At 42.7% G+C, this 17,977-nt stretch overlaps 2 protein-coding genes across 3 annotated transcripts in view; one reads left to right on the forward strand and one right to left on the reverse strand.

The window, feature by feature from the left end:
- Positions 1–6,189: 6,189 nt before the first annotated feature.
- Positions 6,190–11,637, reverse strand: gba3 (glucosidase, beta, acid 3). The gene is made up of 5 exons (XM_082510711.1): positions 11,411–11,637; positions 10,049–10,273; positions 9,138–9,940; positions 8,323–8,446; positions 6,190–7,586 (listed from the first exon to the last, which is right to left on the reverse strand). The coding sequence occupies exons 1-5, from the start codon at positions 11,463–11,465 to the stop codon at positions 7,384–7,386; spliced, it is 1,410 nt and encodes a 469-aa protein (XP_082366837.1). The 5' UTR covers positions 11,466–11,637; the 3' UTR covers positions 6,190–7,383.
- A 1,114-nt stretch (positions 11,638–12,751) lies between these two features.
- adgra3 (adhesion G protein-coupled receptor A3) overlaps positions 12,752–17,977 on the forward strand; it is a 31,140-nt gene continuing 25,914 nt past the window's right edge. The window contains exon 1 of one of the 2 annotated variants that reach the window (XM_082520080.1): positions 12,752–12,879. In XM_082520080.1, the coding sequence (XP_082376206.1) occupies positions 12,869–12,879 (11 nt within the window). In that variant the 5' untranslated portion in view covers positions 12,752–12,868. Of the gene's footprint in view, positions 13,828–17,977 lie in introns of both variants that reach the window. The other variant, XM_082520079.1, reaches the window with a different exon arrangement.

Here is a 17,977-nt window from a genome sequence, read left to right on the forward strand (position 1 = left end):
TGGAAGCGCTCCTGCTTTTTTATACTTCCAAGATAAAGCAGATTAATTCAGCTTCCAGCCTCTCGCTATCCCTCAACTCGCCCCCAGTGAAAATCCTCACCACAGCTTGACAACCTCTGTTTGAGAGTAATTCTTCCACTGGAGTCCACCCAATTGCGACTTTTTTCTTCCAGTGTCACACTACCCATGTGACAACTGATCCATCTCACCGACGCCGCTTTCCTCGTGCCCACTAGCTCCAGTATTACTCATGGGCAAGGTCAGTGAATGCAGCGGCGCTCGCTTGCTTCGAACACCGCCCTCAGCCAGGGTGGTATCTAGCGCGCCTCCTTCACTGCCTGCCTGCTACCCCCTTTGGTGTAACACACTGTGTAACACATACACACTCTCCCATCCCACACTCCCATCATCAGTCAGCGTCAGGGCAGATAGCGGCGGCCGTCAGGCGGATGAGTGACGACTGGACCTGTTACCTGGGCGCCTGCATGACAATGGGCCTGTGGGCTGTGATAGAGAGACAAAAAGCTGGAACTCTGCCACACACATGCATGACACATTACACCGGCAGATCTTTATTTTCTGCTGCACAATTAGGTGACAACTGATGATGTAAAGACATGCCGCACAATGCTCCCAACCTGGTAACATGTAATTGAACGCCGCGTGTACTATAAGCGGGCCTGCGTGAATTACTGTTTTTCACCCGCAATATTCTGACAATGAGTGCTATCACACGCACACACACACACACACACACACACACACACACACACACACACACGCGCACACACACACACACACACAGAGGGAACTGATTCAAACTAGCTGAAATCAGGGTAATGTAATATTCATATACAATAAGGAAAATGAATGAGTTTAATGATTATAGGCTTCCAATCTACTCATTACTGTGGTCTTCTTTCAAGATAGCAGCACTCTCCAAAGGGCTTAGTCCCCAGTTAATAGTACAACTTAGAAATAAACATAGCTGAGGCGAGTTGCTTAAAGTAAAAGAGAACACATCAGAATCGCCTCCTTGAATCGGCAATAAGAAAATCCTATTAAATCCCTTTTAATTGCCCCTCATTCAGGCAAATCCTGAATGCTTTTGAACAGTACAAAAAAATATAGATTCTCATGACAAGAGGGAGGTGGAAAAGCTTTGTATATAAGTCTCATCGATATTTTTTTCTTTCCTGTCTCAACACACTTCTGCTGCTCCTGCGGGTGGCGGGTTGCGGGTGGGGCGGGTGTGGACCGATAGCGTGCTCTTCTGTTTGAAAGTTTGCAAGGTTTACGCGAGCATATACGTCTCACCCATGCTTGAGTTAAGACTCCCCGGCACACACACACACCGGCAGACTCACTCGAACGTACACGTTCCGAGCACGCCACAAGATTTATAACAATAAAAGCCTCCCCAAAAGGCATTGAAACGCACCAACCATTTCACAAGCAGCCTTGAACTCTGGCTGATCTGCTATTTGTTACCTCGAGCACTTGGCAAAACAAAAACGGCTACAGCCCAAACACTTGAAAGGGCTTATTGCTCATGTTGCCCACAAGTTCAGAGCTGTCTGGCTGAAACACACCGTTGCCGTTAAGCTCGCTAGACAACAAACTGAAAATACTTTGATCCAATTAGAAACACAGGCTTATTTGCTCAAGTATAAATGCTTAAATTGGTAATACCAGCAGGTAATTATTAAATTCCCCCAGACCCCCCACTCCCCCCCGACCCCTGCAGAACATCTGTATTGCATCTGGAAACACAGTGAGCACAACAATTGAGTCACAGGTTTGGGCACCAATGGATGATGATTATGGTAATCCAACAATGCCAAGGCTCTATTGTAAGTCGCAGACTTCTGTTGCAAACTCATGACCTTATTAACCTTCTTAATCCTCAACTGGGTTCTCGTGATAAGGGGCTTACACGCACACACTTGCATGCGTGCACGTCGCCACTTTCATTCTGATGCCCGGCAAACACTTTAGAAGCCCTATCCACCTGTTTTATCCTGCACACCTGAGGTTCTCTGCATAATATCAACAGAGGCCCTCGAGTCATCCAAGACAATTAACGCTTTCCCTTAGATCAACAGTGGGGGGAGAAAAAAAAAAGTGGATGGCAGCGTTTTGGAGCAGAGGGCCCTCCCAGTGTGGGCACATGAGAAAGCAGGTCTGATTGGTATTAAGTGGTGAGATTAAAAAGCCATCTCATAGGTCAGGTCAGCTGGTGTTCATTTGAATGCATTACCAGGGTCCGAGGCTAGATAATTCTCTCATTAGTGCCACTCAAACCCTGAGTGACAACACGGGTGAGAAGGGAGCATGTCGTACAACACTTAGAGTTAATTAGTCCATGCACACTGTTGCTCAGCACCCCGTGCCTATGCTCTCTCCTCATCTTCTTGCCTTTTTTTTTCTTGTTAAAAGAACCACTTGTTGTTTCAGGAAATAAAGGGATTTCTTTTCAAGTTCTCACGGCTGCTAGTCACCAAACTGTCAGACCGCAAACAAGCCAGCAGCTTAGCCAGGGGTAAACAAGGGATCCTCTAAACCAAAGTTTGGATATCGTTATAGCTGCATTTGCCCATCATATTCTTTAAATCCCACAAAGAAAATGTCAACTTCTTCTACGGTATGAGAGTGCAGCGTCTCTCGGGTTCTCACTTAAATTTACTCCTCACTTGTAATGTCCTGTTTTTGTCAGTCAGTTCAAAGCTTTGTGATTGGTGATGTTTTGCATGGTGTTTTGAGACCGATTTGACAGGTGTCAAAGATCAAGAACCAGAACCATTACATAGTGCAAGCTGGGGTAATCAGAAAATTAAGGCTGGGTCTGTGAGATCAGGATGGATTGTTTTGGGGGGTTTTTATATGTCAGTGTGTTTCCAGATCTAAGCAACACACTCGGTAAAGGCAATCAGTAATAAAGTGAATGATAATACAGCCAAACTATGAAAATAAGATCCAGGTTGTATAATCCCAAAATAGTTCTTCAGATCGTTGAGTAACATAGGACATAAAATGCCAAATTAAATGTTGAATGAAGCTTAATATGTTTCCCCTTGTACTCATTTCAATAGTTTCTGACAGGTAAGACCTGCTGGTTCTTATTTTATTTCATTTTTTTGTCCATTAAGTTTCAAAGAGATTTCGGGCGGAGGAGTTTTTGACTCTTTCTTTGTTGATGACATCATGTTTGCATATTGGGAGCACGAGGTTACATCCACATTGTTAGTCTCCCGGCTTGGATCCATGCCTGAGAACTATATTCACTTTGGTTCTAAAGGTTCTATAAATTGTCTCTTTTTCTTTCTCGCTTATATTCTCTTCTTACTCCCACAACTGTTCCCACGAGACAAGGTACTCGGCTCATTGGCCACCACGCACATGGGGGGGTGGGGGGTCTCTCTTGCCACCACCGCTGGGTTTACCCATCCCCACCCCCAGCTGAGCGCACAGGGTTAGCTGAATATTCTAAGAGCTTTCAATTTTTCAGGCAGGTCTGCGAACCCCCTCCCATCATGCAGCGCCATCGCACTCAAGGGAGTCAGAATTTTGACAGACGTTAGCAGGGTCATCTCCAGTCCCTCAGGGAGGGGCTTAAAAGAAATGAGTTGAATTGCCTTTTCTCTCTCTCTCTCTTTCTATTCTCTCTTCATCTCCCTGCTTCAGTTCTCTGTATGGGTCTGTCATAATTCCACTTCCTGTCTTCCAGGCCTAGCAGCATTCATCCCCCTCAATCTCGTCTCCGCCGCCAAATTCATCAATCGCAGACGAGGCCTTCCAAAAGGCGCTTTTTCATAACTTCGATGTCACGCTACTTACGCCACTGTCAAAAGTGGTGACAGGGCTCCAAACCGCCGGTTATGCCACAGTAAGGCGTTTATCCACTTGTATAATGTGCTGCTAGTGCTCACGCAGGATCAAATACGGGACGCGAGGAAAATGGCTTCCAGCTGAAAGAGAGATGAGGGGGGGAAGTGAGAAAACATTTCTTCTTCTAACTCTTTTGCACTAACATGAATTCCCAGTGAAATGTCTGGCGAAGTAGGTCAATGGGATTTAGAAAGTTTGTGATGCTTTTTTTTCTCCCCCCCCCCTTTCTCATACTCACTCGTCAATGGAAAAATGAGCAATGCGATTAGGAGAGGGGAAGATGATGAGCTGGAGAGAGCAAGTGAAAGAAAGGGGTGGGTAGGTAGGTGGGTGGATGGAGGAGACATGAAGACAGGCTGAGTGGTGGTTTGGGGCTCTCGCGGGTCCCTCACCAGCTGAGTGTGAGAGACCCAGACAAAGAAAAAGAGGGAAGAGATTTGTATCTGCGCTCCAGAGAAAGGGAGTGGCTCGCGTCTCTTCATCTTGATATTGAAGCAACAATCTAATTATACCATTTCTCCAGGGGGAATATGCATATGAGGGTAATCAGTAAATAGAAAAAGGTAATTATTTGCCAGAAGTCATAGCCTTTGCACCTGTAAGCACTGCGCCGATCCAAGATTGTGCCTCTCCTATAATTCACGATGAAGATAGTTTATTAGGGGGCTAAATTATTTAGCTAATTTATAATAAGTAAATGAATTTCCCAGTTATTGAATATTTCATAGTGTCTGTCAAAACATAATGAGTTAAGTTTGGTCAAATACAAATGGGTCCCACTTGGTAATTTGCCAGAATGTTCCTCGGGGTAAATCTCTGCAAGTGAATGTGATTGAATGTTACAATTAAACGTGCTAATTCATTGTCAAAAGCAACTTATCTACACACATGATATATTTGGCGCCTAATTGGAAGGCACATTTAGAAACGGTTTATTCGGTGACTTTCTACATCACGGCCTAATCAGAATAAATTCCGCTGGCTGTAATGAATTGAAGTTGAATATTCGTAGTTGGGCTATTAAAGAGACTGGAAGTGTGAATTATTTAAATGCAAATGAATGTTTTAAGCTTTCCAAGTAGCAATAGGCACATATTATTCCTCATTCCCCTCCACCCCAACACACACACACACACACACACACACACACACACACACACACAAATGGCTAATTTCAACATTCACTAAGTGCAGAGTAACCTCTTGCTCATACAGTATTCCATTCAATCAATTCGGCAGCAGTGCAGGTTCTTTCAGCCGTGCAGCTAGCTCGACGCCGTGATAAAGGAAGATGGAATCCATCAATACTGGGAGACAGGTTCTGGAATTACTAATCAACTCTTAGCTGGGAATTATGTTGCTCATGGGCTGCAGTGAGGAATCATGGGAAATATGATTCAAACTTCCCTCACTTCTGATTTTGTTTGTTTTTTATTCGGGTGAGAGAAATTTCACCTGGGATCGAGCTGTGTGTTTGCACCTGACGAGTTCAACGTTTTCCGCTCCGTCAAGACCACCGTGCGTGAACTTTGTCAGATGCTATGAAATGTGCTTCAAGCTTGTGCTCAAAAGCAGCCTGCAAAGAAGCTCTAATCCGAGCGGCAGTGGCATTATTCATGTTTCCACAATAGCTTGTTATTCATCAGAAGACAAAGGAGATTCTCATTCGGCTTGACATAGATGGAGGAGGGCCACGAGGGTATTATTCACATCTGTTGAGAACAGTAAGCACAGCCAACTGGATGTCGCGATACACAATGCTTATTAATGCAAACAAAGTCTCCCAACACAGTATATAAATGGCGTTTTCCTTCACGTCGGAGCATAAATATTAATTGTATTAAATATATGATGTATTGTAGTTAAAAAGCTCCTTCACTTGTTTATTGTTAAGCCAACAGCATGCGCTTTATTAATGAGAGCAGCACATCACTGCATGCCACATAAAAAGCCGTACACGCTGAGGTGCGCTGTACTACAACTGTGCACCACGAGGTGGCACTGCAGGCTCACAAACAGATGCTGTTAAACCGCTCTTCTTCTCCGGTTGTCCTCCCCTTCACAGGTGTGTAGCTGGATCAGATACATGTACACACCCGCAGTGCAAAACCTGAAATTCAGCAGCGCTCATTAAGCCCCTCATTAAGCTCCATAGCAGTATAGTTTGCTCAATACAGCATCCAAATAATCCTTAACCTTAACCACGGCAATGAATCAGCAGACTGCCTCAGGGTGTTTTCCTTGTTTGGTTTTTCCCTCTAAAAGTAGTTCATTTGCACAGCTGTCCGGGGAACACAAATTGTATTATGCTCACTTCCTGTGGCAGGACATCTGTTGCTTTCAGCTGGCACGCCTTCTGAGTGTGCTGAAATGCTCTTTATGCACCCAGATGACATTATCATAACTAAGATGAGTACTGCATTTTGTCTTATGTCGCATCCTTTCCATTCATAGGGCAGGTGGTTAGAAAAGGGGTTACTAATTATACCTGTTTCCCCCACAGCAGCTAAACTACGGTATTTGTTTAATCTTGTCAAAGAAGTGAAGCATCTGCTCAATCAGTCTTTATTCCAAATAAATGGAAGCTATGGGCTTTGATGTGTCACTGAAAAAGGCTTTATTTCCGCGCGTTCCTTTGTCTCGACACCGTCTTCAGTGAGCTCACTGAGACAATTTGCGGTCATAAAACCACTGCTTTCATTGATATAATCACATTATTGCTCATACTGACACTGCTTATAGCGCTTTAAAATTGCCTGCAATTGTAAGGAATGCAACTGTGGTTTCTCTGTCATTCCTCAGGTACTGTTATCGTCATGTGGGCATGTGCACTGTGTCCGTTACGTCTGTAAACAGGAAACAGCCTTTCACATCACAAAGTGAAACTGCTGAGCATGTTTTCCCATACCTGTGTCACTACAGCTACAGACCTTCAACCTTTTAGTGAATCACAACTATTCAGAGAACAATTCAAGACATTAATGCAAGATATCTCGCAGATTCCAGTCACGTGACTCTTGCTGGTAGATTTAAGCTAAAGATAAGATCTTAAATATGTAAACAGACCGCCAGAACAGGTCAGCTTTCACATAATACATGTACGCACAATAAAGTCATTCACAGTGATAATGCCATTATTATTGTTGGGTTCTTCATAAGTTCTTCTCCAGCCCCATGAAGCAATTGCAGGGCCTTACAGCTCGCTGGTTCTGTATAAACCTTCCTTACCTGCAATGAGTTGGGATTCGGCAGGATAGAATACCGATTTAAATACCACTGAATTAACATAACCTTATTTTGTCCCTGTCTTCACATCATAAAGGCGAGTGAGAAATTATACTCCTGAGACAATTCACCAGCTGTTTTTGTTAAACTACAAAAAAATTCATAGGCAATACTTCAAATCCAAAATAAATCTGGATTCTTGACTCCAGTTCTTGAAAGCAAAAGCATGTTCATAATTCACATAGTAACGCACATTTTTTCCAGCTACTCTTATTTAGACTGGCCAGATCGGGATTTTGAGATGATTTTTGCATATTCCCGTCCAGATTGGTACAGAGTTCGACTCTGCTTCAAATCACTGAAGTCCACGTGGAACAAGCCAAAACGAACGCTGAATCCATCGGCCCATTCAAAGTTATCCATCAGAGACCATGCAAAATATCCACGGACGTTGATCCCATCTTCTTGTATAGCTATACAAGGACAGAAGAAAGGAGTTACATAGAGCCATCTAATTAAACCATGACTAGTATCATGATATGTGACAAAAGGATCATTCTAAAGTACTAGCAAAAACCTGTTTACTAGGTCCACTCATTTATATCTTCATTATAAAAAGTAGATATAGCAAAAACTGCTGTTCATAAACATCAAACAGATGGATAATAAAGACGCGTGTATTTATCTTTCTCTTTGCAAACGACATATTCATTGCATAAAAGTAATCAGTTGGCGTCGCTGTCGCTGAACACTTACTCACAGATCTGAATCACAACACATTCCCGTGACCCCAAAGTGTTAATGCGCTAAAAATTGATTAGCAGAAGCAACGTATGCGTAAGATACACACAGACGTATGTGTAACGCTTGTATCTATAGTGTCGCTGTCAAAGGCATCTGAAATGAAATGGTAATGAAACAAGTATTAACTTTACCGCACTGGGTACCCCTCTTTGAAAGTGAGGTAAATAAAAACCTTTTGATACAACACAAACAGTCTTTGGAAACCAAATTTATGATAAATGATAGCAAGAAGATTAAAGGTACATCAAACCAATTAAATGTTTTTTGTTTTAAACAAGACTAAATTTGTCAATTTGGAGAAGCTGCAGAATTAAAATGATATTTTAACCATTATTTTCCCGATTCGCATGCTTTTAATTTTTTAAATACGCAGGATTTATGCAGTCCCAATTTACTAGCCATTACCTTTTGCCACTTCTGAGATGGTGTCCTTGTAATACATACAGCGCTGGGCATCCTCGATCTGCAGTGGCCCCACCTGAGAGAAACCATTCTCTGTAATGTAGATCGCCGGGTTGTTAAAAGTGTCCTGCAAAGTCATAGGGCAAATATTATTGTCAAACAAGGCATCACAGCCTGTCAGACATTCCAGGGGGAGACAGATTGGTCTACAGTGTGCCGTTCAGCTGCGTTTCAACGGCGCCAGGCTCAGACTAATGGCGTGTGACAAGTCACAACAGCAGGAAATTGCTCGTTTGCAAACACTTTTCAGCAAAGTAACTGTTTCATTCAATGTGACAGCACTAATGAAGCATCAGTGTGTTTCTGGAGGTGTCGAAAAGAGATTGCTGCATGCAAAATCAATAGTGAGACACTAAACAAATGCCAGTGTTCTCCTCGTACGGTTGAAGGTGATCTATCTTGTTGCTGGTCAATTCATTTTGAGCACCGACTTTACTTTTCCGCAAGGTGAATCCAAACTGTAATGAAAAGATTTGGTCGGCCCTTGGTTTGGGTTATTTTTAGTGTAATATATTAGCGTAAAATTGTGCATTTTTACATTTTTGGACTCTACTGCAGTAGCTGTGCATGGCTCACAGTTTAAAATAATCCTTATTTATGTTATGCCGGGACTGGTGAATTATCTTAGTCAATCATTTATCTGAAACAAACGCTTTATACTCCCTCCCCCCACTTTTTAAGGAAACTTTCTTCTGATTGGCAGCCCCACACAGACTGTAACCAAAAGAAAAAAAAAGATTTTTAGGAAAAAGTTTTACCTTAATGTACTTTAGGAGTTTCCTCAAGCCATCTGGCACTACAGCCAGCCAGGACAGTCCACTGATGGGCCAGGATGAATCCAAAACTTCCTCTGTATCTTGGTCTCCCTTTATACACAACATCTTTTCACAACCTCCTCCTGGTTTGACTTTGCGAGACGTGTAGTAGTTCAACGCAAAGAAGTCGGCAGTTCCCAGAATGGCAGATTCATCCTTGGAGAAACTGGGGAGCCTTGAGGCTGCATTGTATCCTAGCTTCCTACTTTGAGCGTCTATAGCAGATCTCATTATTTCTGGATAATCACCGGTAACAAACACGGGCCAGGCGAACCATCCCAGTTTAAATGCAAGGTCACGTTCAGTAGCAGCAATGTCCTTGGGGCAACCTTGGTTTAATGGCTCACACCAGTCGCTGTTGAGGGCAATAGACACGGCACCTTTCTGCTCTGACCTGTAGCGAGAATTGTAGCTGTGCCAGGCCATGGCGTGGGCCCGCAGCATGTTGTGTCCTACCAGGTAGGCAGCAGTGCCTTTCTCTTTTAACCCTGGGGCATGGATGCCGTCTTCGTGTCCCAGTTTGGCGCACACTTGTGGCTCATTGATAGTGATCCAAAGTTTGACACGGTCCCCAAATGTTTGGAAACAAAACTGAGCGTAATTGTCAAAGAGACTGGCTATACCAGGTGATTTCCAGCCTCCCTGGTCTTGCAGAGCTTGAGGCAGGTCAAAGTGGTAAAGGGTAACCATCGGTGAGACATTTGAGGTTAGCAAATCATCAATCACTTTGTTGTAGTATTGCACACCTGTTGAACAGAGAGTGCCATAAATGGGTAATGAGATACAATTGCCTAAAGCCATCAAATAGGCCTGGATCTAATTCCAGCATGTGTGTTTCAGGTCTATGAAAATACCTTTCTGATTGACATGTTGCGTGGTCCCATCAGGCAGGAGGCGGGCCCAGGAGAAAGACAGGCGATAGTGCGTCAGCCCAAGCTGCTGGATACACTCCAGGTCTTTCTCCCACAGCTCATAGCTGTTGCAGGCCACGTCTCCATTCTGGTCCCCAAACACTCTGCCTTTCTCATGACAAAATGTGTCCCAGATACTCGGTCCCTTGCCGTCCGATTGCCAGCCACCTGAACGACCGCGTAAAGGTTGTTCAGAAAAACAGGTAAAGTGTTGACATATAGAAATATCACTCTGTGAATTTATTGTGACAGCATCTAAGACGTCATCTACTCTAGCGGTTATTTACATTCATCTAATTACATAAGTGTGTTAAAGACTGTATTAGTCTGCCAATATTTTTTTATGTGTACCAAATGAGTGACAAATGTAAGGAACAACTCAAAAAAATCTGGGGAGAAATACAAGTAAATGTCGGAAACAGTGTTCAGAAGAACACATTCAACTTAGTTTTATTTATATACCACCAAATCACAACAACAGTCGCGTGTAGCTGCTTTATATCGTAAGGTAAAGGTCCTACAATACTAAAAAGAAATGTCCAAGAATCAGACAACCCCCTATGAGCAAGTACATGGTGACAGTAGGAAGGAAAAACTGCCTTTTAACAGGAAGAAACCTCTGACAGAACCAGGCTCAGGGATGCGCAGCTATCTGCTGCAACCGGTCAGGGGTTAGGAGAAGGAAACAGGCGGCAGGGTTTTTTGTTGCATTCGAGTTTTGAAAACCAGAAAAGGAGCCATTCTTCCTCGGCTGACTGACAATAGCATTATGGGATATGATCAGACTGTGTCACAGAAAACAAAAAGTAATATGGTGGTGAGAGATGAGCCAGCCTTAACCATATTCTTCAGTCCACATGGGCATGAAAGCGTCATGGGGGGTTGTTGGCTTCCATGATGACAGTGCATAGATGCATGGGCCATACAGGTCACCGAATGGTTTGGTGAATAAGAAAATCATATGAATCACAGACTTAAGGCCCGTTTAGTCACCAGATCTCCATTAGACCAAATGCCCTGTTACACCAATGTCAAAACAACAAATGAGGAAATGATGAATACATTTTCATTTATCTGTATCTCCATCAATATATTCAGTGCAATGGCTACTATTTCTTTACACATGCTTAAGTTTCACCAAACACTCATTTAAAGCATGTTACAGAGTCAATAGCGCCAATATTTACCAAGTAAAGTATTCACGGTAAAGCGAATTACATTAGAGGTTCTCGGAGTGTAAAAACCCCCTCTCTCTCCCGCTCCATAACAGTTATCACTGCTCCATTCAAAAACTTGTTTACATACCTTCTATTTGATACGCAGACGTCGCCGCTCCCCATGCAAAGTCACGTGGGAACATGTTTTGTGCATTAGGACGCTGAAACAAAGGTGTTCCTATATCTTAGCGCGTTATGCTTTTATCTCTCTTAAATTTAATACACAAAGCGATTTGTCTCCCTACAAAGCGGACGTTTTTTTGTTTTGTTTTGTTTTTGTTTCATGTGGCATCGCAGCCATTAACGTCCACAGACCAGGAACTACTGCGAGATGTGACGTTTCGTAAGTCACGTACAGAAGATTTCATCCAGTACGGGAAACTCCGAGGATAATTATCTCGCTGGATTTTGCTTTTTTCGACAATGCCACTACTGTAATACTAGCTTAATTCTGTTATTAAATAATAATAAATCAAAAACACATTAGTTCACGGGATTCGGTCTTTTCATGTTCAAAATTTAGGGCAGGAATGTGGGATTAAGAAATGAGGAAATGAAATCCGAGGTGCACCTGAAAGCACCGCAAGAATGAGTCGAGGGTTGCGATAAAATCAAAGGCTGTTGCCAGCTTGGTAAATTAGTAAAAGTCTATTTTGCAGTCAAGCAGAGCAACTAAGTGAGTTTCTGCTGTGAGTTTATGGTATTAACTTTTTTTTTTTAAATTATAAAACAAATAACATAAATTCAAATTGTAAAGACCCAAATATTACGATGCTATTAACAATTTGGACAGAAGTATTTCTCTAGATAGTATAAGAAATGCAAAAATGAACTATAGTTATAACACATATGGTATGATACTTCCGTATCATATACAGTCTATCGTTAAGCCTCGCACGGGTTCTAATAATGCTGTAGTCTAGTTTTCTATATGATGAAGTGAATCATTTGATCTCATCAAAATGAACACAATGGACTGCGACAAGAGGGCAAACAAATACTATCAGATTATCAAGAGTATTACATTCTCAACTCGGTGGAGTGGAAAGATTCAAACGTCTGTATCAGGGCAAAAACAAATCCTTATCATGGCTTTCATGTGAACTGCAAACTAGACCAAACGACCAGAGGTGAAAGTACAGATCCTGTATTACGATAAAATTAGCAAGAAAAACATAAACACTCACTTTTTTTAGTCCTGCAACAGCAGTATTTTTTTATGTCCACCATATTTTTTATCGCATTTTTATATCGCAGGTTTATATTTTAAATGCTATATTACTTATGTTGATAGTTTTACATGTAACTGTGCACTGTTTGGTGATGTGCAACAGGTACATATCCAGAAAAGACACTTTTAACAGTTCCTTTGCGTTCAACCAATGAACCTCGTAGACGCAATCATCCCCCAAACTCAAAGGAAGTCATCTCCTGGTGCTTTTATTATGAAATGCGGACCGGATGTGGTTTGGAATCTGCTCGGCCTTGACCGCCCCTGACTTTAGTGGCTCCCGGGGCAGGACCATGGGACTAGTAGGACTTCTCAATGGAAATAAGGCTAGTTTTAAATCTTTTCTAAAGACACCGGTTAACAAAACGGACACGCCGACTACTCTGGATACGTTATTATACAGTTTTTAGTGTATTTTTCCCACATTGGTAGCACAGTTTGAGCTAAAACTGTTGTTGTTTTTGCGCTCTGTTTTTTTTTCCCTCAAAGTAATTTCCTGTTCATGACCGGGGGCGAGAGTTTGCACGCTTGTTTCTCGTCCCGTACGTGTTTCGAAGTAATGGGAAATTTAAAGTGAGCGTTAAAAAAGCCCGACCGCGTTTCCTGAAGTTGGGAGCGGATAACCTGGGATGACTGCAGCCGCCTCCTTTGGATAAGACAACACACTGACTTGGACCCACGCTATGGGCAACAAAGGGAACCTCTCAACAACTGGGCTAGTTATTTAGCTACCAGGGAGGATACTCGGCATTTGAAATGTGGTAGATTTGCAGAGCTGGGAGGAAATGGAAGCCGATGCCAACATGGAAAGGGAATTCTAAATGAGTCGTTTTCCAAACAAAGAAGGACACCTCCGTCGGACTGAACACCGCCGAGCAAAGGGAAAGCCTTGCGAGAAATGGAGGAGGAAGGCTCGCTTGAGCCAAACAACATACTTGCAAAGGTCTCATTCTTCTTTGCCCGGTTCTAGCAACATCTACCCGCCCGCCTGTTCTGTTATCAAAACATTGTTTCCTTCGCCGGTGCTGCAGTGCTTTTCTGGCCGCGTGCGAATTAAAAATGAGGGTGGATCGTTTGCAGTTGTTTGGGATTTTGCTGCTGCTGAGCGGCTGCTGTGGCTCAGCGGCATCATCCGCGTGCAAATCGTTTGATGAAAACTCGAAAAGCGGTGGGAAAATCGTGCCGTCCTACAAGAAAGTGGTCTGCAGCAACATGGAGCTCCATCAGGTGTTGCCCCCGGACTCTCTCTCTTTCCCGAACAGAACAGTGACACTGTGAGTACACGCATACAGATGCATGCTGTGAAAACACATCCCATCAGTCACTAGATTCACTTTATTCTCAGTAAGGACTGTTTCTTTCCTGAAAGTTAATGTTACTGGAACTGTTTGCGACGTCTTAATAACCATCTTATCCCCCTTATTCATACTGCACAAACATGGAAAGATAAATATATCTTGATAAGCCGACCACAAACTATCATTTCACAGCTATATACTGTAAATAGCAGTGTAAATACTAACCTTGTGTAACAGTAACCCCTTCCTGTTATGCAGTGATTTATGCAGAGGCTGCTAAATTGCACACATGCCATTATAAATGTAAGAGCTCATAGGTTATGGATGTGATTCTTTTTCCACCTGGTTTTACTCTGGCATGGTTAGATCCTGACAGCACACCTGGCTAACACTAGCCAGGTGCCTTTTTTTTCTTCAAGAATTACACTTTTAAAGTTTAGTTTTAGGTTGTTGGTATGTAGCCACTACAGTAATATGGCCTTACATCAGAAGCAGGCTTTGAGGCTGTGCAACCACTGCCTCTCCATCAGTGTCATTGATTAAAGTTGCTGGTCTTTGTGTGGCAGTCTGCAGGGATGAAACGCACACCGAGACACAAGCTGCTGATTGATTGAGGCCTTTGTGTTGTGTCAAGTCAGAGCAGATTTAACCAATTGACACTCTGGTTTTGGTCCATCACTGAGCATTTGACAGGGAAAAATAAATAAAAAGGAATTTGAATAATCTTGACAGTAAGTCGAAGCTGCGTGCACCCCAGAGCTCTTGTACTTTGTGGTGGTGGTGTGCAATGGAGGAAATATGAGAATACCAGGGCAGGGTGCAGGAGTGGAAAGCAAATAATGGACTCCCAGGAGGGAAAGAAAGGCAGAGGATTGGCTGGTAATAAAGAGTTGTAAGACAATTGCAGTGCATGTTTTTAAGAGCTTTACTATAAGCCACTTGTTAGATTTGAGGCACTTTCCAAAGGCGCACGTTTTTAAAAAATGTTAGTTTGTATTTCAAAACAGGACTCGACTGCATTTGCAGATATTTGAAACTTTCTTGTGTCATATGAGACTTGAAAATCAGCCCATGCGCATAGTTTCTGCAAGGATGTTGTTAAGTTTGGAGTTTGGGTTTATGTCCAGAGTAATTTTATCAAGTAACTGGAGCCCAAAAAACATCCAAATTAGGCCTGTATAGTCTATCCTGGGTGGAGCTCCACACCTGGCAGTCATTCAACCAAGTGTTATTACCAAAAGCACTGATCCAAAAACACAGACTGTACGCTTGTCCTTATGATTAAATGTCCCATTAAACGAAGCATTCATATTGTGCGTCAGTTGTTTTCTTTACTCTACGGCATCAAGAAGCCACGAGGAGTCCAAATTTACTCCAGCACATGCCTGCTGTGATGTTATTGGTGGGTAGAATCAAACCGCATATTCAAGCTTCTCGCTAACACAGGAATAGATCATATGGGTGAGTTTACTGTGTGCGAATTATTAGTGTTAGGGCAGATTTACCATTACCTGCACAGACTATGGGATGTCTCATTGCAGTTTAGTTTAAAGGATGGTGAGCAGAATGGACAAGTAGACAAGATCCGTCGTAAACTGGAATAAAACACTTGTATGGCTCTTGAATAAAAAAAGAAAAAGATAAATTCCACTGCTTTTATTTTTATTTTCAGGAAGGATTTATGGAATTAGTGCTAAGTATGGTGTGCTCTGAAGTAATGTAGTGGGCCCTCCCTTCTGTTTGCTTTGTCTTTATGTCTACAGTGAGCTTGTAGTCTCTCATCACGCTCTGACAGTGATGGATTGGAGGTTGAGCCTGGTTGCTCATGATTTAGCGCTGAGCTCCAAAGAACAAGAGCAGTGTAATTTGAGAGCTCGACCAAAAACAGCCATGAACGCGAAAGATTTTATTCAGTCGCCCACGTTTGTTTTTCTGGGAAGCAGTTGTCGTTTATTGTTGGAAAACAGTAGAACTACCCTGTACTTGTGGAACTGTCTTCATAGTTCCCTGCAGACATGAGTGGCAATGAAATGACAGTTTATGCTGACTGCAAAGTTTTTTGGGTGGCAATTTCTAACCTGTAAAATCAGCGACCCCTCTCGGGAGACGCAGCTGGCCTCGCAGGAGTCCCAGCTGGTGTGAGAACCCTTTCCCAGTCTTGAAAATGATCATCCCCCGTTTCTCCTTGTTAAGCCAAAGCTAATCCCAACATTTTCAGCTGCTCTTACTTTGTCTGTTCATGCAGCGATAATACTGGGAATAATGTCCGGAAATTCACAGATGAGATTCCTCGAGGTGTGCGAAGCTAATAGATCTGTATCTAAATGGCCCTTTAGCAGGCTTTCCTGCCAAATCTCTCGCTTTGGATTAATTTTTTTGGAATATTAAAAATTTCATCATTTTCAGTGCCCCTCTGAGGTTAATACACAGTAATATCCTTCACCTACTCTGGCCCTTTGGGCGTCAGTTACGGTATATTGTCAAGGAAGTGATTGATGGCATGGTGTCTTTCTTGTCGGAAACAGCACGTTAAGCTAGATATGATTAGAAACCCATCTGTCATACTAATTCCACCCCTTTGTACTTCTGATTTACCTCTTTGGGGGGTCTTCTAACAAATAAAAAATGTAATCCAAGCTTTTCACGTGAGAAAAAAGAAAGAAAGCTTTGACCTGTAAGCACATTTCTTTTGGAAGTTTGTCAAAAACTCTTTAGACTTTGAACTCGCTGAACTACAGTGATAATTGGCTTGACTTCATTCCAGAAAAGTTACCATGCGTAAGAGTAGAACAACCAGAAGTCTAACTTTAATCGTCGCTGTTTACACATGAGCAGTTGTACAGCTAAATTAGCTATCGTCTTACCCTACTTGAATGCTTGGTGTTATTGGCCTCGTCCTCAAACTGAGTTTGTGTAGTTACCCGGTTTAGTCCTGCTCTCAATGCCTCTCGGCAGAGAAAAAAAAAGAGTAATACATTCCTCACATTTGTGCTCTCCCAGTGATACCACATGTCTAAGTAATCCGAGAGGAAATGACACAAATGTGTTTACAGCTGGCCTGTCCTCCCGTGTCAGTGTGGGCCCTCGGCTAATATACGAGTGGTTGAATTTAACTTTTATTTTAAGGGTTGTCTGAGTAGTATGCATGGGTGTGAGCATTTATTTCTGTGTACCTGTATAAGTTTCAGCCTCTGCATCCACACAGACAGGAAGAAACTAGACGTGAAGTATTCACCAAGCTCATATTTCTTTACAATCCTTGTTTAGTGCATATATATATTTTAAAAAAGGATCCATTCACAGGAGCACCTGGATCAGACTGTAAAAATGCGTGCACCTGGTTTTGGCCGCTGCAGAGCAGCGCGGGATTAATGTCTGGAGAAAAGCAGGGATTTCCTCCCTCATGGCAGAAAAAAATCACTCTGATTTGATGACACATTTGAGTGCAATAAACTGTCTTGTTTCGCAGTAGTGCAGACCTGGATGCTGTAGGCTCATCTGGTGATTTCATTTCCTTTAAGTCGAGCTCCGTGGAGTTGTTTCCCCTTTGGATTTTAGATCTTTAAACTTTTTTCAGCGTGATTGTAAATTCTGGTCCAAAGCGCAATCTCTGTGCTTACGTCAGTCGTCTCATCAATTTTTCCATGTCATGCTGAGAGATTTTAAAGTGCTTGTGCGAGGAGAGTGCAGGTGCTTGCTGTCATGCATGTCCTAAGAGGGTTTGTTTTTGGTGCTTTCCGAGCAAACCGTTGGTCTCAAGGAATGCTCCTGTTTTGTTTTTTTTAAATAGTAGTTCTGAAGTGTTTGCAGAAGAGGGTAAAATCCCAAAGGCGAGGCATTCACTGACAGCTGCGCAGAAAGTCAGTCTGCAGGCTTTCATTTCGCAGACCAGTTGAGCTTTGACTTTGTCAGGTTGCCTCAAGTATCGCTTAATCCCAGACAAGCAATTCAGTTCGGTGTGTAAACACGAGCTACGTGCTGTGCGGTGCCTACACGTCTGTGTTCATTTTCCTGCTCGCCCCCCCCCCCCCCCTTTTTTTCCTTTTACCCCGGTGTTTGAACGGCAGATCATTTTTCCATTCAGCTGCAGAGCTATAAGGTGAATACCGCACTCTAATGGTTTGTC

Source organism: Aulonocara stuartgranti (assembly GCF_965226115.1).
Source record: "Aulonocara stuartgranti genome assembly, chromosome: 3".
Taxonomy (NCBI): Eukaryota; Metazoa; Chordata; class Actinopteri; order Cichliformes; family Cichlidae; genus Aulonocara; species Aulonocara stuartgranti.